The 27504-nt window shown below is 36.6% G+C and overlaps 1 protein-coding gene across 3 annotated transcripts; it reads left to right on the top strand.

The window, feature by feature from the left end:
* Positions 1–1885: 1885 nt before the first annotated feature.
* wacb (WW domain containing adaptor with coiled-coil b) lies at positions 1886–27145 on the top strand. Of its 3 annotated transcripts, none has more exons than XM_073849597.1 (13): positions 1886–2126; positions 2327–2360; positions 3029–3221; positions 5895–5971; positions 10627–10742; positions 10822–10934; positions 14417–14653; positions 17681–17803; positions 18121–18266; positions 21986–22083; positions 22467–22632; positions 25470–25597; positions 25691–27145. In XM_073849597.1, exons 1-13 carry the CDS (start codon positions 2086–2088, stop codon positions 25758–25760), a joined length of 1542 nt encoding a protein of 513 aa, XP_073705698.1. In that variant the 5' UTR covers positions 1886–2085; the 3' UTR covers positions 25761–27145. The 3 variants fall into 3 exon arrangements, with proteins under 3 accessions (XP_073705698.1, XP_073705697.1, XP_073705699.1); XM_073849596.1 differs by having other exon boundaries at positions 22464–22632; XM_073849598.1 differs by lacking the exon at positions 17681–17803 and having other exon boundaries at positions 22464–22632.
* Positions 27146–27504: the final 359 nt, after the last annotated feature.

The following is a 27504-nucleotide window of genomic DNA, read 5'->3' as shown; positions in this document are numbered from 1 at the left end:
ATCCTTTTAAAAAAGTGCATGCATAATTATTAGGCACGTTGATATTCTGGTCATATCAATTTACCAATTCTAAATCACATCAATCTTTATAACTAATTTTGTGCTTAATCACTTATAAGTATTATGTAATTGTCCATTAAGGCTGGAACTGAAAACTCCTTATAGGTGTGCATAATTATTAGGTACGTTTTCTTTTAAAGATAAAATAAGCCAAAAAAAGAGATTTAACTCAAATTAAAAATAAATAAATGCACATGAGAATGGTGATGCAGTACTAGAATTTGCAAAGTTAAGGCATGAACATTGGACAGTGAAATGCTCATTGGGTCAGTATGGTCAGAAACAGGTGGAAAAGAAAAGACACGTCAACTGCAAAATAATTAAGAATTCAGGTAAAGAATTAGGAGTGAAACCATTAGGTGTCTAGAAGTGCAATGTATCAGGTTCTCTGAGACTATGCTTTGAAAAAAAATCCTAAAAAAAGACCCTCATTTATAAAGAATAACATGCTGAAGTGTTGTGAAATACATGAAGACAGATTTTTATATAGGACTTATCGACAGATAAGTTGAGAGTGACACTTGAAGGACCAGCATCACCTCCTCTTGTACCACTCTTTCAAGAATTTATCTTCCAGAATCTGGCTGTAAGTTTTGGGAGTTCATTTTTAATCTATTTCCTGTCCTGAAAATCTGTTTTGCAGAGATGGACTTAATGGACTAAAAATTAACTCCCAAAACTTACTTCCAGATTCTGGAAGATAAATTCTTAAAAGAGTTGTACAATAGGGTCATTTTTTAGGATTTGTTTTACTAAAGCAAAGTCTCTAAGAACCTGATACATTGCACTTCTGAAGACTCCAGGTAGGTTGCAGTTCTGGAAAATAGTGGTGCTGGAGACTTAATGGTTCCTTTCACAATTCTTCACATTAATTCTTAATTCTTTTTTAGTTGACAGGTGTTTTTTCTTCTCCACCTGTTTATTCTGACCATGCTGACCCAATGAGCATATCACTGTCCAATGGTCATGCCTTAACTTAGCAAATCATAGTATTGCATCAGTTCTGCATACTTCTCATGGGCATTTAATATTTTTTGACTCTGAGTCTGAGTTAAATCTCTTTTTTGGCTTATTTTATCTGTAAAAGAAAATGTACCTAATAAGTATGCACAATTGAATATACTTTCACTTTCAGCCTTCATGGACAATTATATATCACTTATAAATGATTAAATACAAAATTAATAGTTAAGATTGATGTGGTTTGGAATTGGTAAAATGTACCTGGAAAAAAAATGACCAGCATATTAACATGCCTAATAATTATGCATGCACTGTAGTATTGAGAAATACGTTAGCTAATGTAACATATTTAACACAATATCTCATGCCTATACTTGTTGAAAACAATCACTTCAGCAAAGTATGTACCATATTTAATTTTGAAAGTTAGCCTATTACTTGCTACATAAATCTATAGCATTTCTGAACAAATTAAACATTAGATGAGCACAAACGTCTGATCAAACAACATTGCTCTGATACCCGAGATCGTCTCGAACACGGATGTTTAAGAAAGAGCAGCTGTTGGTTTTGTGCCATCTAGTGGTTTACAGAAAAATAACTTTAAATGCGCCTTTACACTGGTTGTGCTTTCAGCCCCGTTGCATATCAGTAGAAGGTACTCAGTCAAATTTGCTTGGAATTGGAATTTTACTTTTAGAAATTCATCTTTTTTTTTTTTTTTAGCTTTACTCAAACACGATTAGCAGCACCTCATTTGCTACTGTAGGTCCGTGAGCACAGGTTGCAGTCTTCTGCTCGTGCACGTCGCGTGCTGATCACGAGCCTGGCAGGTCGCGAGCACTGGTCTCAGCGCTTTGCTCGTGCACTTGCGGGGCGCAGTCGCGAGCAAAACGAAGAGATGGACCGTCAGCTCTTTCCCGAATAGCGAAGCAGCACTGCAGCAGAGCTACTTTAACAGATATTATAGTGTGTGTTTGCAGGCAGTACCAGTAAAGAGAGCTGTAGTGCAGCAGAACTGCTTCTGTAGTAACACTTCACTTCCACATCATTGCAGCATTAATGGTAATGCATGCAACGAATCCATCCAGACTCAATGATGGGTAAACAGACATTTACCTCCCGTTTACATCCTTCAGCTAATCTTTTAATGCCTTAACTAAGCGTATAGTATGTTCGAAGAAATTGTTTCAAAGTAGTTTTTTCCTCTGATAGCGAGTTGTTTTTATTTCTCTACGTTAGCATTGTAGCTTGCTAGCAGAGAGCGCATTTCTGACTATATTAACTTTTTTGTCTTTCACAGGTGCAATGATCGAAGAGATCCTCAAGCCTACCAGGTACACAGAGAAGTAATTGTTTTATCACTGAAAGTAGTCACGCATTTTGGAGAGAAGCTGAAATAGTGTCATCATTTTATTAGCCGGCTTTAGCATAACACTAGAGCTCACAGGCCTAGTTCCTGCTTGCTAAGTGAAACTATGATATACATTACACGTCATACTTTGCAGGTAATAGCACTCAATTATTTGTATTTGGCAAATTACACTACAGTTAAACTAGAATACTAGCTTATACAGAGGTAAAGGTGTGACTAGAGAGCTCACGTTCTCAGCTTGCTAGATTGTTTTGAAGTCAGCCATCCAAATTACTGGATTCACAACAAATCGACAATAGCACATAGTTCTCGTTTACTATTAGGTTTTATCAGATCTAGTATTACATATTATAGTAAATTGACTTGGTGAGCTCAACAAACACTGACGAGAGTGCAGATCAGCTTATTTCCTGTTTAGTTTCAATAAACGTCCTATTTGAGTTTCTTTCAAAAGCACCAGGTTTTCATGAATGTTATTTGTAGTAAAATTAATTCCAAAATGCATTTAGTGATTTTAAAATAATAGGCCAATACTCTAAACCTGCTTTTCTCTTCAAAAAATAAAAGTTCAAGCTCAGTGGTCTTTGTAAACAGGTTGTTTGTAGTCTGCTGATGCATTGTATTTTGCAGTCTGTCAAATATCAGTCAAAGAGTCACTCGTCAAATGACCATCGCCATGACAAGACGCGAGATTCGTCAGACTCCACTCCACCAACAAAAATGTTGCGGCGATCAGACAGTCCAGACAACAAGCACAGTGACGGAACAGGGCACAGCCAAACGAAAGCACTCCACGTTCACCGGACCCGTGAGAGGGACAGCGGTAAGAACATGAGTGAGAAGGGGTACCACTTGCATATGGTTGCCCCTAATTTCTCAGAACCCCAAAAATCCTATTTAGAAGTGGGGTATATGGGCAAACATCATTTACAGTGTTAAATAGCTTTTAATTATGCTCTAAACCGGATATTACAGGATATATTTATGTGTGGCTAAGAAGGGCAGTAGAATTAAGAATGCACTGACCAGGGGTCCGTTCTTCGTACCTCGCTTACTACATCCAAGATCAAATGACACATCCAAGATCAAATCATCGCGCTAACTATGAGCTCGCTATTCCGGTTCTCCGAACGCACCTGTTGTTTATGATTAGTATAGCTGGATGAAGTTATTTGAGATCACTGGGTGGCTTAAAAGGGGCTACGTATCGACAGTAGAAACGTTGATCGGCAACTCTTTAATTGGTCGGCGAACATGACGAAGGAGCGCGCTCAGTATTTTTCTGCAGCAGAGCAAGAACTCTTGATTGAGGGATTTCAGGAGTTTCAGAGTTTAATTAAAACGCAAGGGAAAACTGCAAAGGCTGGAAAAGCAAGGAGAGAGGGCTGGCAAAAAGTAGTGAACAAATTAAATGCGTTAATGCTGCCCATGTTACATGTTTTTTCCTTGATGTGTTATTTTATTTATATTTAAAAATTTTTATACACTACCGTTCAAAAGTTTGGGGTCAGTAAGACTTGTAATAGTCTTTAAAGAAGTCTCTTATGCTCATCAAGGCTGCATTTATTTGATTAAAAATACAGAAAAAACAGTAATATTGCAAAATGTTTTTACAACATAAAATAATGATTTTTTATACATATACATATATATATTAACATACTTTAAAATAGAATTTATTCCTGTGATGAAAAGCTGAATTTTTATCAGCTGTTACTCCAGTCTTAAGTGTCACATGATCCTTCAGAAATCATTCTAATATGCTGATTTATTATTAGAATGATCAATGTTGGATAATATCAACAGTTGTGCTGCCAAATATGTTTTGGAACCTGTGATCCCCCCCCCAAGGATTCTTTCATGAATAACAAGTTTAAAAAGTACAGTGTTTATTCAATATATATATATATATATATATGTATATGTGTAAATTATTTATTATTAACTTTTTAAATAATTTTTTAATTATTAACTTAATACATCCTTGGTGAATAAAAGTATTAATTTCTTTAAAAAAAAAAATAAAAATGTACTGACCCCAAACTTTTGAACGGTAGTATATATATATAACCTCCAGAGCAGGTTTAAGCTTGCGCACCTGTTGCTATGACAGCAAGTCCCGGATGAGCTTCGAAGAACCGAGCGATCCAAGATCACGCAAAATCGTAAACAATCAAATCCAGCTAACTTAGTTAGCGAGGTACGAAGAACGGACCCCAGGGGTTTTGAGGCAGATATCAATAACATTATGATATTAACATTGTACACCTATGATATATTATATACTTTAAGTTTATGCTATTGTTTAGGCATTATTAGTAACTCAAATTAGGTGTGAGAAGTCATCTAAGCACTGTTATTACAGTATAACTTTTATTAATGGTATCACGATGAACCTGCAGAACGCAAAAATCAGATTTGACACAATCTAGAACTGTGACAAGTGATTCTGAGTTTGACAGAATTGTTTGTATTGATGCTGTATGCATTGTTGCATGTTTAGTTGGTATGGTTTGGTTTACAGGTCTGTATTTTAATATTTATTTAATTTATTACTAGGGCTGAATCAATATTAACAGCAAAATTCTGCTTCTTGATATTAATATTGTTATGTTATTAATTATGTTCTGTAGTTTTTTGTCTAAATTAAAAATACTAAAAACTGTGCATCACAGTAGTATTACGTAAAGCAATTTGTAAAATGGATATTAATTTTGAGATTTGCTACCTTTAACAGCTGTCTTGCATTTCAGAATTCTGTGTAATTATTGTAGTTAATCTTGAATATTGACTATGTTATAAACCAAAACACCATTTGGAAGTAGGATTATACAGTAAGGCTAAAATACATCTTAAAGTTTCAAACTGTTTTGAGAAAATTGATTGATATTGATAATGGGCTTGACATGTTTTTATGAAACAGATTTAATTGGTAGATTTGAGTAAATCAAGCAGCATTAAAACACAGGATACTCTCTTGTGCTCCCTTCATACTGTTTTACTTCCTGTTGTTGCCACAGCCATGAGGCTACAGCAGGTGCACGCTAGTATTTATCTTTCATCTTAACTTGTCAGAGGCCTGCTAGCATTGGTCTTTTCTCTGATAGGTTGTGTTGTGCATGTTTATACCATACTTTTAATTCAGTTATTTTAAGATCTCTGGTGTATTTTCAGACAGAAAAATATTCTAGTAAGAATTAACTTTTCTTTTTTTTTCTTTAAATCTCAGCTGGACAAATATTTAAAAAACACAATCCTAAAGAGTATGTAGGGCCATACAATTAGGACGTCAGTGGAAACTTCAGCTCATCCTGTCATGAGGCCATGTTTCCACCGCTCAGCCACAGGACTGTCAGCTCAAGTCTATAAACTAGCAGTCTAGTGTGTTAAATGAAAATCCAGAATACTGTCTTTTCAGTGAATTATATTCTGCAAAAGTCTTCAGACTTTCACATGCATGCTAGTTTGTTTTCTGATCTTCTTTATTATATTTCAGGTGTCAGTTCTTCTCCACAAGAAAACTCCCATCATGCATCCAGTTCTCACCCTCATCCAAACAGAACGTCAGAGGTGGTAAGTTGATTAGTCAATGGGTTGTCTGAAAAACTAGCCAGTGTTGAGGAAGCCGGTGTTATTAGGCTGGTGTAAGGCCTTGTCTAATAGATGCAGATCAGATACATTTATTAGCCAAATAATGCAGATATTCAACAAACGTGCTAAACAAAAACAATGTAACTTTATATGTAGTGCTGCAACTAATTTTATTTAGGTATTAGATTTAAAAAAATAAATCTTGATATTATCATGGTCACATGATGATATGAAACGATATAGGTCTTCAGGGCAAAAAGTGTAGATTTTTTAAATATTCTACCATAAAAGGTCTTTAAAGTTGTGTTTTAAGCCGTTACGCTTTGGCACAGTATCTGTCAAATAAACTAAAACCAAAAGCGCACTATGGCTTAAACACGTTGTGATCCGATGTTTTCTGTGCCTCAGAACGGCTCTGTTTACAGTGAATACAGTGAACACATTTATTGCATGTTTTGGAATCAACGACCACCAGTTGTGCTTTATTTTTGCTGCAGATGCTTACAGCATTTCACCAGATACATAGTAAGATCCGTTTTTGTAAACCTGTTTTCACTGAAGCTGGAGTTTTCCTTCTTTTCTCTTTTTCCCTTCTTTTCTGTCAAAATAAAAGCTTAAAAATATCTCTTTCAAGTATAGAAATTAGTAAAGAAATATTGTAATGTCCCTATAGTGTAAAGCAAAAATAATATACCTATGAAATATTCAGTTTCATTTATTTTACAGTGCAATTGTTTTACAATATATGCCATTTACTGTCATAGGAATAACAATAATATAAAATTGTTGTTGTTATAATTACTTGTTGTTATTAGTTAAGAACATGGGTTAGACCTCAAAGTGCAGTAGATATAATAATTTACTTTTAAAATGTACAAAATGTTCATTTGTCTTTTTTTTCTTTTTTTAAATATCGCAATAAATATTCTATCGTGGACTTTATATCGCGACGTTGTCGTATTGTGAGATTTACATCATTACATCCCTATTAATAATATTAATAATTAAAATTTTCCATTTTTTTCCAAAAAGTTAAAATGGTTTAAATATTCCCACGCATGCTAGCATAACCAAATTTATGGCATTAACTAGTTGTCATAGCAACACTATACTGAGAAAAAGTGTGGCAAAAGATATCGTTGAATATTTATTTTACCATAGTAAAAGTACATTTTTGGCTGAAGTAAATTTTTCATCTCCGTTTTTAGTATTCATTTAAAATTAGACAAATCTGGTATTATTTTAATCTCCAATCTGTTATTTATCAGTTTATTAATGCTTCGCAAACCAGCAGAAGACACTATACAGCAGGGCTATTCAATTAGATTAATTTGAGGGCCGGATTATCGAACTGAAAATTTGAAGGGGGCCAAGGGGGTGGGGGTCGTCCCGATGTCTTTCTAGGGGGGGCCTACAATTACATTGAAATGCATATTCACTAAAATGAACTAATATTGCCAACACCAACATCTATAAAAGGTTCACATTAGTGCTGTCTGTCAATCAATTAAAATAAAATAAATTAAAATAAAAATTTAAAAAATCACACATTTTTCTGTAATTAATCATGATTAATCGCATATTTATTAATTTGTATTGTCTTTATATATTATATATGTATTTATATATACCTCCAAATTCATAAAGTATATTTTAAATATGTATTTAATGGCATCTTTTTGCCAAGTAGCCTATTATTAATGAAGTATTTGATATCAATACTGCTACTGGTGTCTCTATTAAATGAATTTTCTCTCAGTTTTACATATTATGTCCATTCAACATTCTCTGAAAAGGTTGTACAAACCCTGAAATGAATACTGTAATATCATTCGATTATGCTTAAATTGGCGTTACTTCTGGTTTTCTGACATAGCCTACATCAGCGCTGTTTATAACAGAATTCTGAGCAGAATTTGAATGATTCTCACCTGATCGTTCAGCAACCTTAAAAAATTATGGGTGAATTCAAACACTTTTCACTGGCGTTTGCCGTTTTATGTTTCTCATATGAAAAAGAAATAGCAGCGCTTATGAGTTAAACAACGCGGTGGTCGCGCCAGTGTGACCGCTCACAAAAATTAGTCAGTCACAGTCAACACAGTCTGGAGCCCTACAAGCGCTTGTCAAATCTGCCGTCTATTGATGTTGCGGTCTCCGGTAGATTGTTGTTGTTCTTGGCGATCTTGCTTTTCTTTTTTGGCTGGCCTGGGCCAGTGTTGCTGCCTAGTGGACAAACTAATTAGTGCAAAACCAATTCAAGCCACCTGCTCATACTTCTCCCTCGGGCCGGGACGAAGATGATTTGCGGGCCGCCAATTGAATAGCCCTGCTATACAGTTTTAAATTCCAGTCGCGCAGATGGGGAAGGTTGTAACACTGTGTGACAATGTGCCCCACTATTATGAAACTGCAATTCTATGACATTAGCCATGTAATTTTCACAATTGACTTTTACGAGTTTTAATGAGAAACCACAAGAAACAGGTAAATAAAGACTGCAATTTATGTTTAATGTTCTGAAATTAATAAAGAAATGTAAAGCGTTTTGCCTTGTTAATGTGTGTCGTGTTCTATGAGAGCTGGAGGGAAGGGAGTGTTTTTCTGAATGCGTTTCATCTATTTTGCGCACAATATTTTAAACTACAGTGTGGGCCATTTATATGGATACATCAAACATCAAACGTATTGGGAATTTCACAAGAAAAACAATGGTGTGCTTGGTTTTAACGTAACTTTATTCTTTCATGAGTTATTTACAAGTTTCTGACCACTTATAATGTGCCACAAACAGGACGTTAATATCACCAACCATTCCCATTTTATTAAGGTGTATCCATATAAATGGCCCACCCTGTATACTGTGTAGCTGTGTGTTGCGATCAGGGTCGTCCCACGCATGGTTGCGATGTGTTCGTTGTCAAACTCAAAAATAAAAAACACCATTATTTCATTTGAAAAAGTTAATAATTATATTTTGACAAAATATTTTAGTTTATTGTGTATGTTTTTACATTCAATCAGATAACATTTTAAGCTGTCATATGGTAATGTTACAACGTGCCCCTCACGTGTTAAAATTTACCCCACCTCGGGGCAAGTTGTCACATTTCACTTCCTTACTTATGAGGTAAATAACAAAAAACATATACACTGTTATTATGAAACATAGCAACATATTTGTTCTAGACAAGTGTGAAATGAATGTGGATAAAAGATTATACTCTGAAGCCCACATGGATTTAAACAAACTGAGAAATTCAAAAAGTGTTAGGTTGTGCCCTGCGCTCCCTTACAGTCTGGCCCACTTGCATGGTGGAAGCAAAACAGTGACCGCTACCCTAAACTGGCATTTGCAGCCTAACACCTCCTTTGCGTTCCGGCCGCGTTTCAAAACCTACGTTGTAAATAAGACCCGAAGTTTCCTTTTACCTAAAAATGTGGACAAAGACTAAGTAGGTAACTTCACTATCTTGCAGCCTGATTGTGATTTATTTGAAAGTTTGACTTCGTAAAGAAATTGTTTGTTTGGGAATTAATTTTATAGAAATGTGAGCTATCTAGCCAGCCTAACGTTACCTTGTTCTATTTAGCCTATTACAGTTTGTTTTATTCTATATAAGGAAAGTCATTTAATTGTATTTAAACTGTTTGTTAATTAAAATATGTGTGAAATATGTTCAATATGTTATTGAAAGTATGCTACCGTGTTTATTACAGTTCATTGAACTTTTTTTTGTTTTTCTTTTATTTAAATAGCCTACCCTTTACGGCGTCAGTAATTACTGTGCTGCTAATTTCTGATTTGGGAGTGATTTGTTTGTTAAAAAAATGTTAGGTTGCCTCATTAAAAGTATTGCTCTTAACAGACCTGTGTGTTTTGTATCACTAGCGCAGTGTCCTAAAAGCATATAAGCTCCGCCCGCATGAGGCGTGCTGCTTCCAACTCGCAATATTCTATAGTTTATAAAAAGTTTTTTTTTAATTCTGAATGTATCATGTGTCCATATTGCACCAAAATGCGACACTGCACTCTTTTGGGTCCGCAGCAACACACCTGCCATGCGTGAAGTTGATTGGATGAACTGTTCTAGACATAATAAAAATGCATACAGCAAGACACACAGAGATTCCTGCCTTTATCAGAGAGAAGAATATGTTCAGCCCCCTCCCTCCAAACCTTCGAATATTCGGTGTTGATTACTATCGAAGCTTTGAAGCTCAAAAAATGGTATTCGGACCAGCCCTAGAAGCATATGTACATATGTACAGCTGTACATATGGCCAGCTAAACACACCGAAAGTGGGATGGAACAGTTCAAGGTTACCTTGCTGACCTGTTGTTTAGATTTAACTGTTAAAGTTTAGAGCTGTTTCTAAGTTCGTGACTGAGTTCCTCACTGAATTTTCGCTCATGTGATTTCAAACATAGAGTAACATAGAGAGATCCAACTGTAAGGTTAAATATGGGATATTTAAAGCACTGTTGAAAAGAAAATAGGAAAAAAGAAAAACTGAATGAGAAGTCGACCACACTAATAAATAATGCTGACTCATCCCTATCCCTAATGTTCTCTCGGATGACCTATTTCCCTGCTCTCTCCTTCTTATGTCTGGATATTTCCTTTCTTTTCCAGCCCCGTGAGCCAGCGGATGATTGGTCAGAGCATATCAGTTCGTCTGGCAAGAAGTACTACTATAACTGTAGGACAGAGGTCTCTCAGTGGGAGAAACCTAAGGAATGGCTGGAGAGGTGAGTTGCTTTAGATCTCCTGTAACTGCCTCATATCCTCCTTAACCATAAACTGACACCAGACCTTCTGTCTGAGCAGAGAACAAAGGCAGAGAGAAGGTGCCAAGACTATGGTTAACAGCTTTCCCAAAGACAGAGACTACAGACAAGAGGCGATGCAGGCCAGTGCCACAAGTGCCCTCAGTAGTACAAGTAAGTAGCAGGAATCTAGCGTCATCGTCAGTTCTGGCAGGTCACATTAGTCAAGCTTGCATCAGCTGACTCTCAGCTGATCCATGTCTACCTATAGGGATATGACACCTATCACAGCACTCATATATAAGGTCCTTCAGTATTATCACCAGCTTCACACTGCTCAATAGCTAATTTTCCACCTCTATCCCCGACTCCTCTTGTCAATAAGGATTTAGCCTAGGGATGTACGAAATAAAAATTCTTGGCCGAAGGCGAACAAAATTACACACTGGGCCGTAGGCCGAACACTTTTTTTCTTGTTTTTCCTCCATGTATTTTTTTCACCATTGCATAAATTAAATAGCCAGTATTTGCTTTGAAAAAAAAAAAAAGAAAAAATTCAAAACAACTATTTAAATATATTTAACATTTTTTAACATTCTAGTAGACATTATAGCCTACAACAAAGCACAATTTAACTCAAAATTAATAGGTTAGTAAAATAATATTTTTTAGCCGTTTTTAAGACCCCTTTCTTGAATCAGGCATGTGTTTTTAATGGACACGTAAATGCAGCCTTGCTGAGCAAAGATGAATGTTATAATGTATTAATAAAGCTGTTGTAATTATTGTTGTCATTATTTTTGTTGCTTTTATTATTTTACAGAACAACAGTAAAATTACAATACTAACATTTATGAATGTTCACTTTTATTTTGGCGGAAACCCGCAAGAAGAACTTTTTGCTGACAGCAGCAGATTTATGAATGATTCTCATCGCGCAGATTTTCCTCACGCTTTGGACTTTGAACTAGGGCTGCTCGATTTTGGCAAAAATCATAATTATGATTATTTTGGTCAATATTGTAATCAAGATTATTTAACATGATTATGACAGGGTCCAAAACTTTATATTAGTAATTAATTTAATGATAGCTAGCAATACAGCAGAAAAAAGATAAAAAGAAAAAATGTTTTTTAAAAAAGAAATACTGAATACTTTTATGCGAGTTTCAAGTAGTCTGACAATGAATGATTCTTCTCTTTGTATTTTTACGTTTTATTAATATTAAGCACAAAGAAGGAATATTTTTTGCTGCTTTAAGCACCACACGGATCCAATATACTGTTACACACGTATTTTCATTCCCAACTGTTTATACTCATTTAAGACATAACTGACAGGGTTTACATGAATAATCACAAAGAGCCTCATTTTTTAAATATTTTTGCGTGTATTTGACCGTTTAGGTGCACACCTTGAGGTAAAAGAAAACTTTACATGTCCGTGTTCTGCTCTGTCTCTGAGCGCATACACAGAACAGCGCAAGTTTTCATACGCGCTATTAAAAACACAACATCAAAGAAACTAAATTAATTACGCCCTGTGTTATGAAAGTCACGTTACATAATTTTGCTGATTTGCATGTGAAATTAGGCTTTTATGGAGGAGCGAAATCGCACCACTGGTTAGGGGGGCGGAATGGTGCGCAATAATCGTTTCATCTCGATTACTGCATTTTCATGATCGTTTGAAGCAGAAATCGAAACCGAATTTCGATTAATTGCACAGCCCTACTTTGAAACCTGGCTAACGAGCTCGTGCAGCGCTGTCAGAATACATACAATTCGTGTGTGTATTAGACAACATAACATTCTGTAGTTTATTTACTAAGGATTTAAGACCATTTCACGATTTCAGTCATACAGTAACCAGCAACAACCACCCCTTTCTCTTCTTATGGAAGACATGCGATGCGATAAACTGTCTCGTGCTGTTGGTGCTTGTAATGATTTTTGCATCTTTCTCGGACAGTTTTAAATGCTTTCACACTGCATCTATTTGATCGTGTCACATCATTGTTCGGTGTAATTTCGGTATAACGAGTTTTTTTTTGCTATTTTCGGTTGCGGAACATTCGGTGCATCCCTAATTCAGCCTTCTGATTCTCCTTGAATCAGGCTACTTCTTAATGTGCATTAAATGATTAAACCTTAATGATTTCTGCAATACATTTGTTTTTCTCTTCTGTTTATTATTGGGTTATTATTGCTGCTCTTCCTGATGTTGTCCATGCTATGCCGCATGGATGCGCAGGGAGTTCTTGCCCAGAACAGAACCATAGTGCCAATCCAAAATGTACAGTCGTGGCCAAAAGTTTTGAGAATTACATAAATATTGGAAATTGGAAAAGTTGCTGCTTAAGTTTTTATAATAGCAATTTGCATATACTCCAGAATGTTATGAAGAGTGATCAGATGAATTGCATAGTCCTTCTTTGCCATGAAAATTAACTTAATCCCAAAAAAAACTTTCCACTGCATTGTTAAGAAGGCTTCAGGGCGTCCAAGAAAGTCCAGCAAGCGCCAGGATCGTCTCCTAAAGAGGATTCAGCTGCGGGATCGGAGTGCCACCAGTGCAGAGCTTGCTCAGGAATGGCAGCAGGCAAGTGTGAACGCATCTGCACGCACAATGAGGCGAAGACTTTTGGAAGATGGCCTGGTGTCAAGAAGGGCAGCAAAGAAGCCACTTCTCTCCAAAAAAAACATCAGGGACAGATTGATCTTCTGCAAAAAGTATGGCGAATGGACTGCTGAGGACTGGGCCAAAGTCATATTCTCCGATGAAGTCTCTTTCCGATTGTTTGGGGCATCTGGAAAATGGCTTGCCTGGAGAAGAAAAGGTGAGCGCTACCATCAGTCCTGTGTCATGCCAACAGTAAAGCATCCTGAGACCATTCATGTGTGGGGTTGCTTCTCATCCAAGGTGCCCAAAAACACAGCCATGAATAAAGAATGGTACCAAAACACTCTCCAACAGCAACTTCTTCCAACAATCCAACTACAGTTTGGTGAAGAACAATGCATTTTCCAGCACGATGGAGCACCGTGCCATAAGGTAAAAGTGATAACTAAGTGGCTCGGGGACCAAAACGTTGAAATTTTGGGTCCATGGCCTGGAAACTCCCCAGATCTTAATCCCATTGAGAACTTGTGGTCAATCCTCAAGAAGCGGGTGGACAAACAAAAACCCACTAATTCTGACAAACTCCAAGAAGTGATTATGAAAGAATGGGTTGCTATCAGTCAGGATTTGGCCCAGAAGTTGACTGAGAGCATGCCCAGTCGAATTGCAGAGGTCCTGAAAAAGAAGGGCCAACACTGCAAATACTAACTCTTTGCATAAATGTCATGTAATTGTCGATAAAAGCCTTTGAAACGCGTGAAGTGCTTGTAATTATATTTCAGTACATCACAGAAACAACTGAAACAAAGATCTAAAAGCAGTTGAGCAGCAAACTTTGTGAAAACTAATATTTGTGTCATTCTCAAAACTTTTGGACACGACTGTATGCTAATTGTCAGTCATCCATCTTTGACGATAGTGGTCCTGACAGAAATGCATTTCTTTTGTTCCTACGAGTGATATTACGCTGATAATTTGTGGTTCGTTAACACATTTATCTTGTGTTTTTCCACAATCTCTTTCATTCTTTCAGAATCTACTTTAGCGGAGAAGCCATTATCAAACTCTGGTTATTCTCAGCCTTTGTCCATAAACCCCTCCAGCACGCCCAGCTCCTCCTCATCCTCCACAGTGCCTGTGTCTCCTGCCCTGCAAGCTTCAGCCTCCACCCTGCTCCAGGACCCAGCTCTCCTCCGACAGCTGCTGCCTGCACTCCAGGCCACCCTGCAGATGAACCACGGCAATGTAGACATGGGCAAAATCAATGAAGGTAATGGCTATGCTGTGTTTCCCACAGGACTTTGTGAGACCTATACGGTCCTGTAAGAAACTTTTGTACATTTAGAAGTCAAATGCAATTTAAATGCAAGTTAAATGCAGTTTGGAGCACTTTGAGAGTTCAAAAGTAAGAGCTCCAACCCATTTTATTATATTATATTGAATATTGATTTGTACCTGAAATTATATTGATTTGTACCTGGATTTTGAAATGGACTAAAACCCTTTTTAGTTGTGACAGTGTCCCAGTCTACATTACATTTACATTGTTTTAGGAGGTCAAACAATTAGGATATAATGGAACTATAAATCACTTACAGTGTATATTTGGGAATACAAGCATTTTTTTTATTTATTGTTATTATTTTCTATACGGATGCACTCTCCTATAAAATCACCCCAATAATTCTTGTCATCTTGCTCCTCTTGAAACAAACATTTCTTTGTGTATTTATTTGAAGTTAAGAGATCAGATCTTGTTAGTTTTTTTTTTCCAGTTTTCTATTTTTTTGTCCTTCTTACACTGTCATTTTTCTGTGTAATTTCCTATTGATCACATGTGATTCAAACATAAATTATACAGAGGTAGGCCTGGGAGCAGATTTTTTTTTCACTAACTCCCGATTACATTAAATTCATATTTCATAGCTGACCTGATCTGTTGCTGTAGGGAGGAGTAGTTCAGTATGATCAGAGATGCTCCCTAGATTATTGATTGACTCCTTTTTTTTTTTTTTTTTTCTCGATTATCTTAGAGACCAGGGTGGCCGATATAAAGCAGATACATCTATCATACTCTTTAATTGAAAGATATTAAAAATACATGCATAACAATTGCTCAAATTAAATTATTTTTCTTATACAGAATTATAAATAATTTTACAATTAACTATATTCATTTAAAAAGTACAATCACACTTCTTCATTGTGTAATTCTGTTACTTTCTTCCCGGCAAACAAATTGTTAAAAATAGAGATAAATAAAAGTACCGCTTTAGACACATTGGCTAAGCAGAAAAAACTTACTGCCCAATTCTGATAATATAAAACTTTCCATATACCTGCCTGTATATTATTATTGGTGATATTGATTTGACCACTACCACTATTCATTAATGATTAGTTGTGCATTCTTTTGAGTTGTCTTTGGTAGTTTAATGATTTCAAACACTTTTAAACTAGTAGGATGTTGTCGTAAACGTAATTTGTGTTAGAAGAATGCATTCATATGTGACAACATCAACCTGTGACATGAGTTTTTGTGTGCTTTGAAATAGGGATGGGCATTTTAAGCAAAAATACTATTCGATAATCGCAGGGTATTATTCGATTATTATTCGAAAATCGCCCCCCTCCCGTGTATGCACGCACATACATACAGAGAGAGGACACGAGACCATTCACGCTTTCAGTGTGTATGATAACAAACTGTTTAATTCATTTGAGAATCTGTCTTAACAAATCTGTCTTAACATAAGCCATTAAATGGTTGTAATGTATGATTGCTGAAATATTAATATAATAAATAAACATAAACGAATTATGGCACTTATTAACGTAACACTCCATCGATTAGCATTCAGCTGCTCATAAGCCAAGACATTTCTGTTTTAAAAATGAGCATGAACATTCATAGCATTAAAAAAAATGCTGGGGATAGTTCGTTAGAGTTTTCCCTCGTTCCCACGCTTTCCTTTGATTTAAAATGGCTTTAAATAGACCGTGAGCATTTTACTTTCGATTTAGCGTCAATTCGGTGTCAATTAATTGAATGGACATCAACAAAACATTACGACAAAATTATTTAGTCTATATCAAACATAGAATTATTCATTTATTAACAAAAATAAAATAACTGTTACATAAGCAAACACGGTGGAACCAAATAAATAAACGAATGTTCTTCCAATGAGCTTCCAAAATCACCTTTTAGATAAACGGCAGCAGTCAAATTATTTTGCATTTCGTTTAAAAACTAAATCTTTTGCCAACATATTGCCTTTCTCACCTCACTCGACTTGCACTCCTCATGTGATGAAATCAGACTCCTGCCCCAGATGCGACTAGACTGCATTGAGCAGCCGCGTTCAGTTCTCAATTGTACTGTTTGTTCTCTAACTGAACTAAATGATTTTTATTACTAAAAATAAAATAATCAAAACGACGGCGGGGCTGGTGCCGTGGTGAGCAAGTGACAGCAGGAAGCATTTCAGAATCACTAAAACAACATTGCTGTGCAACAAGATGGTCAAGTTATCCCGTTCCGTCGTGCAAAATCACATGACTTTTTTAAAGCGCATTTATTCTGTTAAAGTTTTCTTATTGTAGTTTATGCACATTTTTTTCTTATCGGACAAAAAGTCTATCCTACTTAATTTTGCACATACGTTTTATGCGCATTTTTTCAATTCATGCGCATCTTCACGTTTCCATTCAGAGTTTTGTTTGAGATATTCCGGCCGCAGAGAACAGCCTTTGCATTGCAGTGTTTCAACTATGATAAACAAGCTTCGCACGGCAGAGTTTGCACTGCACTTCATTCTCATTCATTTTATTAGAATTAGAAATCTTGTTCTTCTGTTGTCCTTGACAGCTTTGAAGTGCGTTATTGGCGGCGCCACCCTCCCCCGCGCATCATCACTGAACACTTTGGGAAATTAATAATCGCACAACCTATTCGATATTCGGTAATTAAATCAACTAATCGAATATTCGAAAATCGTGACCCATCCCTACTTTGAAAGCAAATAATGAAGAGCTATACAAATGCATTTACCTGTAGAAGCTTATACTTACAATTAGGCCTTCATCCAGATAGCTAATATGTTGTGCTCTAGCTGTTTTGCCACCTTGACAACTGCTTTTTGCAAAATATGTGGCATCTTCTCTCCACATGGTGAAAATACTGTAAGCCCACAAGGCCTGTTGTTCACCGATAGAGCCTTTTTCAGATTGCTTTCAGTGTGTAGGACGTCTTTGACTGTATGTGTGTCTTTTTCTGTCTTTGTCTTCCACCAAGTCCTCACAGCCGCTGTCACACAAGCTTCCTTACAGTCTATGCTTCATAAGCTTCTCACTGCCGGACCGTCCGCTTTCAACGTCACTACTCTGCTTTCCCAAGCTGCTCAGCTTTCCACACAAGGTACGGCTGATGTCCCAGTCACTTCACACCTCTCCTAACTGATGTTGTGCTGCAGAGCAACTAATCCACATTTTTTAATAGAATAGTATGTGACCATATTATACAACATTTGGTTATACCTGTGTTTTAGGTTTGTTTACATTTCATGCACACACAAGGCTATGGACACATACATGCTGAATAATTCTAAATAAGTTAAGCCACACAACTTCATTGTAGACAGAGGAACTCCAGACTTTAGATTGGTGTATTGTTGTAAATAAGTTTATTTACTGAATTGCATATATAATTTCGATAACTCTGTTTCTAATAAACAGCTCAACAATCCGGTCAGTCACCCATGTCATTAGCATCAGATGCCTCTTCACCGAGGTCATACGTGTCTCCTAGAGTCAGCACACCTCAGACCAATGCTGTCTCTAAACCCCTGCTCAGCTCTGCATCTCTCTCTTCACAACCAAAGGTCAGTGGGTCGTCATTTTCTGAAGTTCTCTATTATATTAAGTGTTTAGACATGTCATTGCATTATATAACATCAAACAATGTGGCATATGCAAACAGAAATATTTTACACCTTCTTTTCTTAAACTGACTTGTTTTCTTTTTTATGTAGTTACTTTCAACAAGCTACAACCCCTGGCAAAACTTATAGAATCACTACGCTTAGATGTTTTTACTTTATAACAAATAAACGAATCACAGATATGACACACAACTATTTTTTTTTTTTAATTATTCAACACTCTGTTTATGTGAGTGTTAACATACTTTGAATTAATGGAAAATCATTTTCCATATCAAGTAGAGAAAAAAAATATGGAATAAGCTTGTAATTTGCATTTCTGAAACAAATATCTAAACTTATATAAAATGCTTATTAGTCAGAAGTTAGAATAGAGTGCTTATAGAAATTAACAAGCTGTTGAACTTGGCTAATTGTAAGGAAACATGGCCCCAACAAGAAAGCTATCAGTTGAAATGATGGAAAGGATTATAAAACTCCTTAAAAAAAAAAAAGTTGGATCTTCCCAGTCAGCTGTTTCTAAAATTTGATGCAAGTATAAACAAAATGGAAAGATTATAAAACAAAAACGTACAGGCAGACCAAGGAAGACATCAAAGTGTCGTGATTTTGTAAAAAATGGATTATGCAAAACAACGAAACAAATGGGCAGAAACAGGAGTCGATTTGTGTTACAGAACTGTAAGACACTGGCTGAATGAAATGAGATTTACATATAGAAAGGCCAAATGAAAACCAACATTAACACCTAAACAAAAGAAAACAAGATTAGAGTGGGCTGAAGTGAAGTAGTCATGGAGTGTGGGTGATTGGATGAAAGTGATATTCAGTAATAAATCACAAATCTGCAGTGGACAAGGAGATGATGCTGAAACTTTTGTCTGGCACCGTTCTAATAAAATGTGTAAAGATGACTGCCTGAAGAAAACAGTCAAATTCTACAACTCATTTATAAAATGGGGTTGCATGTCAGGTAAAAGACCAGGGGAAATGGCCATCCTTACCTCAAGTCAATTCACCGGTTTACATTGAAACTTTGGACACTTTTCTCATTCCATCAATAGAAAAGAATTATGGTGATGATGATGTGAGTATGATAATGCACCTTGCCACAGAGCAAAGAGTGTTAAAGATTTTCTTAGAAAAGGCATATCAACTCAATGACATGGCCAGCAAACAGTCCAGATCTCAATCCGATTAAAAATGTATGGTGGAAATTGAAAAAACTGGTCCATGACAAGACTCCATCTTGCAAGGCTGATCTGTCAACCGCTATTTAAGAAAGCTGGAACCAGCTTGAAGAAGAATATTGTTTTTCATTAGTGAAGTCCATGCCCCAAAGAATTCAGGCCATCATAAAAGCCAAAAAAATTGTTTTATCTCATATCTGTGATTTGTTTATTTCCTATGAAGTAAAACAATTGGGTGAGCATCTTAGTTGGGTGATTCCATAATTTTTGCCAGGGGTTGTAGTCCTAAAATGTTGTTTATTAGTTCTTTAGTAAAACTCTGTTCGCATCAAGGCTAGAATCAATATATGACTATATAGTTAATCACTATATGACTACATAGTTAAGTCATCTTTATATATAACTCACCTAAAGTGCTTTATACAATACACATTCTGTCAAAGCAGCTTTAATGTGTTAAACAGGAAATAGTGTTTCAATAATGTAAGAGGACAATAGTAAACAGTTTATCAGTTAAAGTCAGTTCATCATTTATTGTGATATCATTGTCCAGCTCACTTCAGTTCACCTCAAATAGTGTCTGTGCAATCAAGTTGATAATATTGCCAAAAATTAAGTCTCCCCAACTAAGCAAGACAAACATGACAGTAGCAAGGGATCAAAACTCCATCTATGACTAAAATGGAGAAAAAAACAACCTTAAGAGAAATCAGGCTCAGTCAGGGGGCCAGTTGTCCTCTGGCCAGATGAAACCAGCATGGTGTGGTTTAATTCCAGGCTGCAACACATCAGAATATACAAAGAGCTCATGTGGTTCTTATGGTCTTGTGCTGATGGGCGTCTAGTTGATGAGGTCTTCGCAGGGGATCTGTTTCTAGGGCTTATCTAGTTGATGTGGTCTCGGTTGACATTCTGTGATGTAGAGGGCGTCCCTAGGTACTGATCCACCATCTGGTCTGGAAAACAGAATAGACCTGGGTAACTACAGTAACCTTGGAATAAGATTGAATCAAACTGATAATAGCATAGATGCCATTCTTCTTACAGTGTATAACAAGTACATTGGGAGTTACGGGAAGTGTTCCCAATTCTGGTTGAACTAAATAATGCAGCCTAACAATCCTTTAACGGATTTGAATTATAGAAATGTTATAGTGGGTTATGTGTATTCCAGGTTAAAGAGATGGTTCTGTAATCTATATTTAGGATGACAGAGTGTGTCTGCCTCCTGAATAATACCAGGTAGGCTTTTCCAGAATTTGGGCACTAAATAGGAAAGTTGATTTTGATATTCTAGACATTATCAAATTGCCTGAGTTTTGAGATTGCCGCGGACTTGAAGGACTATAATGTGATAAATGCTCACTGAAGTACAGAGGAGCTAAACCATTCAGGGCTTTGTAAGTTATCAGCAAGATTTTAAAAGGTATATGTTTAATAGGAAGCCAGTGCTGTGTTGATACAAATTTGGACCAGCTGGAGTCCTGGTGTTTATTAAAGAAGTTCACTTCCAGAACAAAAATGTACAGAACATGTACTCACCTCGTTGTCATCCAGGATGTTCATGCCTGTCTGCCTTCAGTCGTAAAGAAATAGTTTTTTTTGAGGAAAAAGTTTCAGGAATGTTTTCCATATAGTGTATTTCTATGGTGCCAGTGAGTTTGAACTTCCAAAATGCAGTTTAAATGCAGCTTTAAAAGGCTCTAAAAGATCCCAGCCTAGGAAGAAGGGTCTTACCCACCAAACGATTGGTTAATTTCCCCAATTTTTTTTTTTTTTTACAATTTATATATTTTTTAACCTCAAACTCTCGTCTTGTCTAACTCTGCACGAACACTGTGTATTCCGGTTCATGACAGTTAGGGTATGTCGAAAAACTCTCTTTTTGAAGTTGGAGGAGAAAAAGAAGATGGGAGTTTTTCAATTTGGAAGTTCAAACTCATGGGCACCATTTAAGTCCACTATATGGAGAGAAATCCTGAAATGTTTGCCTTGAAAACCATGATTTCTTTACAACTGAAAGACATGAACGGAAAGACATGGACATCTTAAATGACAAGGGGGTGAGTAAATTATCTGTAAATTTTTGTTCTGGAAGTGAACTTCTCCTTAAAGTGTGCAGAGCAGCCACCCAATAAAGAATAACAATAGCCTAACAATAATCTTGAATAATATAGAATCAATGTATGCTAAAATCTGAACAGATTAAAAAAACACTAGGCATATATTTATATATTTTAATAACTTCTTATCTGATTGTTTTAAAATGTCTTTATTTTAAATGTTAATGTGGTATTTACTTGCAGTGATATTCATACCTTTAAGTTTCCAAATACTTGTTTGGGACAACTTTGTATGTATTATGTCCCAACACACTTAAGAATGTTGTACTGATGAAGGTAAGTATTTTTTGCCATTATTTAATTGACATTTTTGTTCATATTCAATCTGTTGTTCTTCAATTTCAAGGTCAGTGCATCAATTCAGAGACAAGGATCAACGTCCCAGCAGTCCGTCAGCTCTGACAAACCTCTGGAATTCAGTGATCCCCGTCTTCACAGGCAAATGTATGGATCTCTCAGTGGGAAATTTTCTTTTGTCTGTTGGTCATGTAAAAGCAGCCTATCACATGTTGTCCTACAGCACCATCTACCTGTTCAGTGTTGAAATGCAACCCAACACACATTTTGGAGAATGCTAAAAATCAGTTTCAGATCCGTTTGACTTTGATTATTATTTTAATTTGAAATTAGTGTGAATGTACAGTGACAGAATTTTCATTAAGTAGACTATCGCTTTAATACATATTTATTATTATAAGCATATGCTTATTGTTATTTTTAGTAGTAGTATACTAAACATATAACTATTTTAATGGCTCTAATTGTATTTTAAAATTCTATTAATTTAGTTTAGTTTAATAATGAATGTTATTTTTTTTTAATAGCAGTCAAGAGGGCTTGTCAGGCTCAAATGGCAGTGCGGGTATCAACGTTCCCGCCTCAGGCAGCACCCCTCGAACCCAAAGCACTTTCACTCCTTCTCTAGCATTGCACTTTGATGAAAATCTCATCAAGCATGTTCAAGGCTGGCCTGCAGAACATGTGGAGAAGCAGGTATGAGCATATCTTTTGTTTCTTAAACTGTTCTTCAATTTTTTTATAGATTAGTCATCAGTTTTCCAACTTTTGAAACAGGGTGCTTAAAGAGTTTGAAGTTCTAATTTGACTTTTTGAAGTTTAAGGCCTGGAAAACCCTTGAAAATATCAATATTCCTAAAGAGGTACTTGAAAAGGGATTGAATTATTGAAAGACAGTGTATTGATAGAATAAGTGTTTAATAATTTTTCAATAAGCACATTTTCAGGCAGAATTAATGCAATTCAAAAAAACATCATACCCTTTTCGCTTATTTCAGTTGATGTCATAAAACTACCAAGCTAAGCCAGTAGTAGAACTGACAATGTTGTGTATACATGGCTGAAGACATGAAAAAAGGAATAGATTAGGGGTGCTCCGATTAGGATGTTTGAGGCCGATCGCCTATTGCCGATCACAGGAAGCAGTATCTGCCATTTTTCAAAAATATATATTTATCTTACCTAAATGTTTGATCATGCAGTGCATTTTTGTTTTTAAAATTGTGCATTTGTTGCACAAAAGCTTACAGACAGCACAAGCCTGATTTCCACAAACACATTTATCCATTAACTTGATTTCAAATCCAAACATTGTTATTGAAAATTGTGATCATTTTTTTACACAGTACAGTAATCTTTTATAGATGAGCTGTGTGATGCTTGAACCGCTCCGATTGATTTAAACTCATGACTCAGGATTGTTCATTTCAAACAAATCACTAGCAAAAACCAGATCAAATAAAAAGAGCCATTAATTTTCGAATTTTGACATTGCTTGTAATGATTTTAAAATGCACATAGTGATGGGTGAAACAGAGCTTTTTGAAACTCAGAATCAGGAATCAGAAGCATTATGTCACAAAATGATTCACTGTTTCGAAGCACTACAATCAGATTGCATGTCGCAAATCGTATGTTTCATATCAGGACTTCAAATCGCGACTCATTTGATTTAGATCAGAGCTTCAGAGTGGGTTTGCAAATCATAAAGTAATTCACAAACCTGTTTCGTTCTAAATCAAATCATTTGCAATATGCAAAGTTCCGATCTAAATCAAATGATTTGCGATCCGCGCTCAGTGCTGATCTGAAATGGTGGTACATGAATGATTATTTAGATCGGGACTACAGAGTGTGGATCACAAGCCTTTGATTCAAACTTTGGGCTTTGATTTGAACTTTGGCGCGTGGGTTTGCAAATCTTTTGCTTTTAGATCGTAACTTCAGCGTGTGGATCGCAAATCATTTCATTCAGATTGGGACTTTGGAGTAGAGCCCTGCGCGGGACTGTTTTCTTCATCCCGCTCCCGCCCGCGCCCGCCGAATTTCTGACCATTACCGCCCGCTCCCGCAACGTGTGTGTTACACTCCCGCCCGCTCCCGCAATATGTATGTCCACTCCCGCCCGCACCCGCAAAACTCTGTGAATTTATTCCCGCACGATAATAGAAATGCATTGATTTTGCCTCTTCTCCCGTCCCGCAGGGAAAAAAACGTATTTGTATTGCTGTTATTAAAGAGATTCATGTTTGTTTCTTTCCCTGGCCTGCATGTATTCTTACACACTGGTAGGGAATAGTAGCCTGGGCTATCGGGGACATCTAAAACGCTTAGGCTACCGACTTCAAGTACTTTTTTCACGTAATCGCCGTATGCAGCCAGAGGAGGGAGCGCCGCGCCACTCATTACAACACACAGACTAATCCAGCGCGTTGTGCCGTAGACAGGCCGTTAGAAGTACAGAACGGATTTGCATCGGGTGAGGGAAGAGGGAGGGCACTGCGGGGCAGCCCAAACAACGGGAAAAAGGCGAGTGTACGGAAGAAAACTGGACAGGTTTTCCCGAAACCCCCTCTCGAAATCCCCCTGCAAAACAAGTTAAGCTGTCCAATGAATGGAGTTGCACTTTACCTTATTGGAATACCTCCGTATCCTGAAAACGAAGTAAGTGCAAGACTTTTTTTCTCACTAACGCAAAGCGCGCTGAGCATCCCGATCCCGCAGTGCTTTTTTTTTTAGCCGCCCGTTCCCGCCCGCAGCAAAGTTCAAACCGCCCGCTCCCGCGAGATTTGCGTCGGGTCCTGCGGGACCCGGCGGGTCCCAATCCCAATGCAGCCCTCTACTTTGGAGTGTGTATGGAGAATCATTTGTTTTAGATCAGGAAATCTTTTTTTCTGATTTCTTTTTTTTTAAATAGTAGAAAACATCAAATAATTAAAGAAGTACAGTTGTAAAAACAAAACAAAGAAAAATAAACACAAATACAAATTCCTTAAGAAAGGTATACTTCATAATACTTTAGTAATGATACTTTGCATATGCTTCACTTTACTTTTGCCATTTTTTTTATTAGTATATTTTTATTTACAAACTTTTTATTTATAAACACCCCTGGCAAAGTGTGTTTTTGGATGATATCAGCATAGTGTGAATCATCTTTGGGCAATCCTTCAGGAGGCTTGGAGTAATATATGAAGTCAATGTTTTAATAAACTGACAGCTCATGACGAATCGAAAATTTTAGTTTTTCCTATGTATAAACTGTTATGTAATTAAAATATGTTTTCGTAGTTTGTGTTGCCCCTTATCAGTGCAAAATGATCACAAATTAAAAAGGATTCATGCCAATATCGCCCAAAACCCCACTTTTGTAGGGCGTTTCTAAACTTTTGGAGGGCAGTGTGTCTATTTATCCTTTTTTTTAGAATTTGAGAGATAAGACAGTGTTTGATAAGTCCTTGAAAAGTAGTGCTTGAAAAGTTTAAGTTCTTTTGAAATTCTCTTTGTCTTAATCTTAAATTCTTGTCACCCAGGTGTCACGGTTACGTGAGGATATCCACAATATGGGAACCCTCTACATGTCAGAGATCTGCACCGAACTTAAGAACCTTCGCTCTTTAGTGCGAGTATGTGAAATCCAGGCCACATTGAGAGAGCAAAGGTTTGTAACTTAACTTGATTTAGATGTAATGATCAAATATACATTGTTTTTTTTAATTGTAACATTTTATCAATCTTTCTTCTTTTCACACAGGATTCTGTTTCTGAGACAGCAGATCAAAGAACTTGACAAACTGAAGAATCAGAATTCCTTTATGGTTTGAGAGGTGGCTGCGGAGCTCATGGCAGTCTTTCTCCAAACACGTCCAGCCCCTGGTTGTTTGGACCCCCGCTCTCAGCCCGAGCTCTCAGTTTCGCAGTCGATCTGTAGGCTGCAATGCCTGTAACGGGACAGAGAGAAAGGAAGCTTACAAAAGTGCTTATCAAGGCAACACAAGGCCCTGAGATCATAGATTAATTTCACTATCCTTTGATGTACATCGCTTCTCTATTCTCAGATCCGCAGGTGATTAGAGAGAGATCCAGAGAGCGCTCTACAACCCAGACTAACCTTTGAGGAATCATGCAGTGGATCTGCTGATTCATGTGCTGGTTTTTCAGGGTTATGCCTGTGTTAACGGATCATAAAGTTCACTGTCACACTGGAAGCTTAATATCCCCTTGTCCTCCAGTGACTGACAGTGATTATGAATGATGTCAGAAGGGCTATCTGTGCACAAGGACGCTTCCAGCTGCGCTGGCATTTATCAAAGTGACCAACTAAAATAAACCCCATATACTTCTGAGTGCTCATTCTCAAAAGTTAGGCATGACTAGCTGATTCTCTGACCCCTCAGAAGGTTTATATAGGATGCATAAGTGATCTTCCTTAATTCACAGAAGAAAACACAAATGGGTGCTAAAGATTTCGGAATTGGTGACGTGGCACTTAAAAGCTTTTGGTAGACGCACATTTTCTGAGTTTCTGACCCTGATGTAAGGGTCGTCACTATCTGCCTTCGATGTTTCTTGTTCTTTGCAGTGCCGTTACACATATAACAGAGATTACTTTTCATGCTGCACCCCAGCACTGTTTTGACTCTTTTTGTATTAATGTTGTTTTGATTTGTTTGTATTTGCTCAGTTGTTCTTTACTCATAGAATTGAGTTTAGTCATTCCCGTTTTGCCCGATTTAGGAGGATGCGATGAGAGGACTCCATATTTTATACATGAGCTCTGGTTGCACATCGAAAATGCATCCTTTATGGACAAAAGAGGACCACGAGGACTGTCCAAGCTGACCTACTGGGGGTGGGGGGGATAAGTATGGAGACATACAGGATCAGATCACATTTTTCTGCGTCTTTTACGTAAAATATCAACCAGTCTATAGAGAAAAACTGTAAGCATTTAGTCAACTTGTCAGTTTGTATTTGACAAGGATGTGAAAAAAAGGCAAAACTGGTGATTCCTCTTTGATGTTTGCAATATCATTCATAGTTTTGCTCCATTGTTTTTCTGTCTTCACTGCCCTCTGATGCAGGGTTTGAACTTAGACCAATTTTAACGCTATAGGCTGTAAATGGAGTTCACTTTCAGAATAGAAATGGGTATGTTGCTTTGTATATGGTTTCTAAAAGCTACAGGAAATAAACAATTACCACATTATGTTTTGGTACATGTTTGCTTTTGTGCATTGGTTGGTGTAAGGTTTCATGCAATCATGCATGCTTAGGAGTTTGTCCATGTTCGCCCTCCTGTGGAACAATGTTTCACTTGCACTTGGAATCTGACCGTTTCAGTGTTTTATCGGATCATAACCTTAGGCGTAATAATAAAAACCTTTAATAATAAAAACAATCTCTTTTGTAATTGGTAACCATATTAGATGTATTTTATATACACATGTTAATTATATCAAAAGAATGTAAAATACTGTTTCACACAACAGATGCTTGCAAATTGTCCACAAGACAAAATTAGAACTGAATTAAAAAATAAATAATAAATGATGCATTCAAATAATT

The sequence above is a fragment of the Garra rufa genome, chromosome 10 (assembly GCF_049309525.1).
Source record: "Garra rufa chromosome 10, GarRuf1.0, whole genome shotgun sequence".
NCBI lineage: Eukaryota > Metazoa > Chordata > Actinopteri > Cypriniformes > Cyprinidae > Garra > Garra rufa.
Note: the sequence above shows the minus strand (reverse complement) of the source record. Positions and strands in the feature narration are given on the sequence as shown.

What these genes read in the sequence shown, in the direction of transcription:
- wacb (XM_073849596.1), top strand. Translation starts at nt 2,086, where the DNA reads ATGGTAATGCATGCAACGAATCCATCCAGACTCAATGATGG. An exon ending in AAGTGCCCTCAGTAGTACAA is followed by an intron (nt 10,935 to 14,416) that starts GTAAGTAGCAGG and finishes TCATTCTTTCAG; the next exon opens with AATCTACTTTAGCGGAGAAG. An exon ending in TGCTCAGCTTTCCACACAAG is followed by an intron (nt 17,804 to 18,120) that starts GTACGGCTGATG and finishes TCTAATAAACAG; the next exon opens with CTCAACAATCCGGTCAGTCA.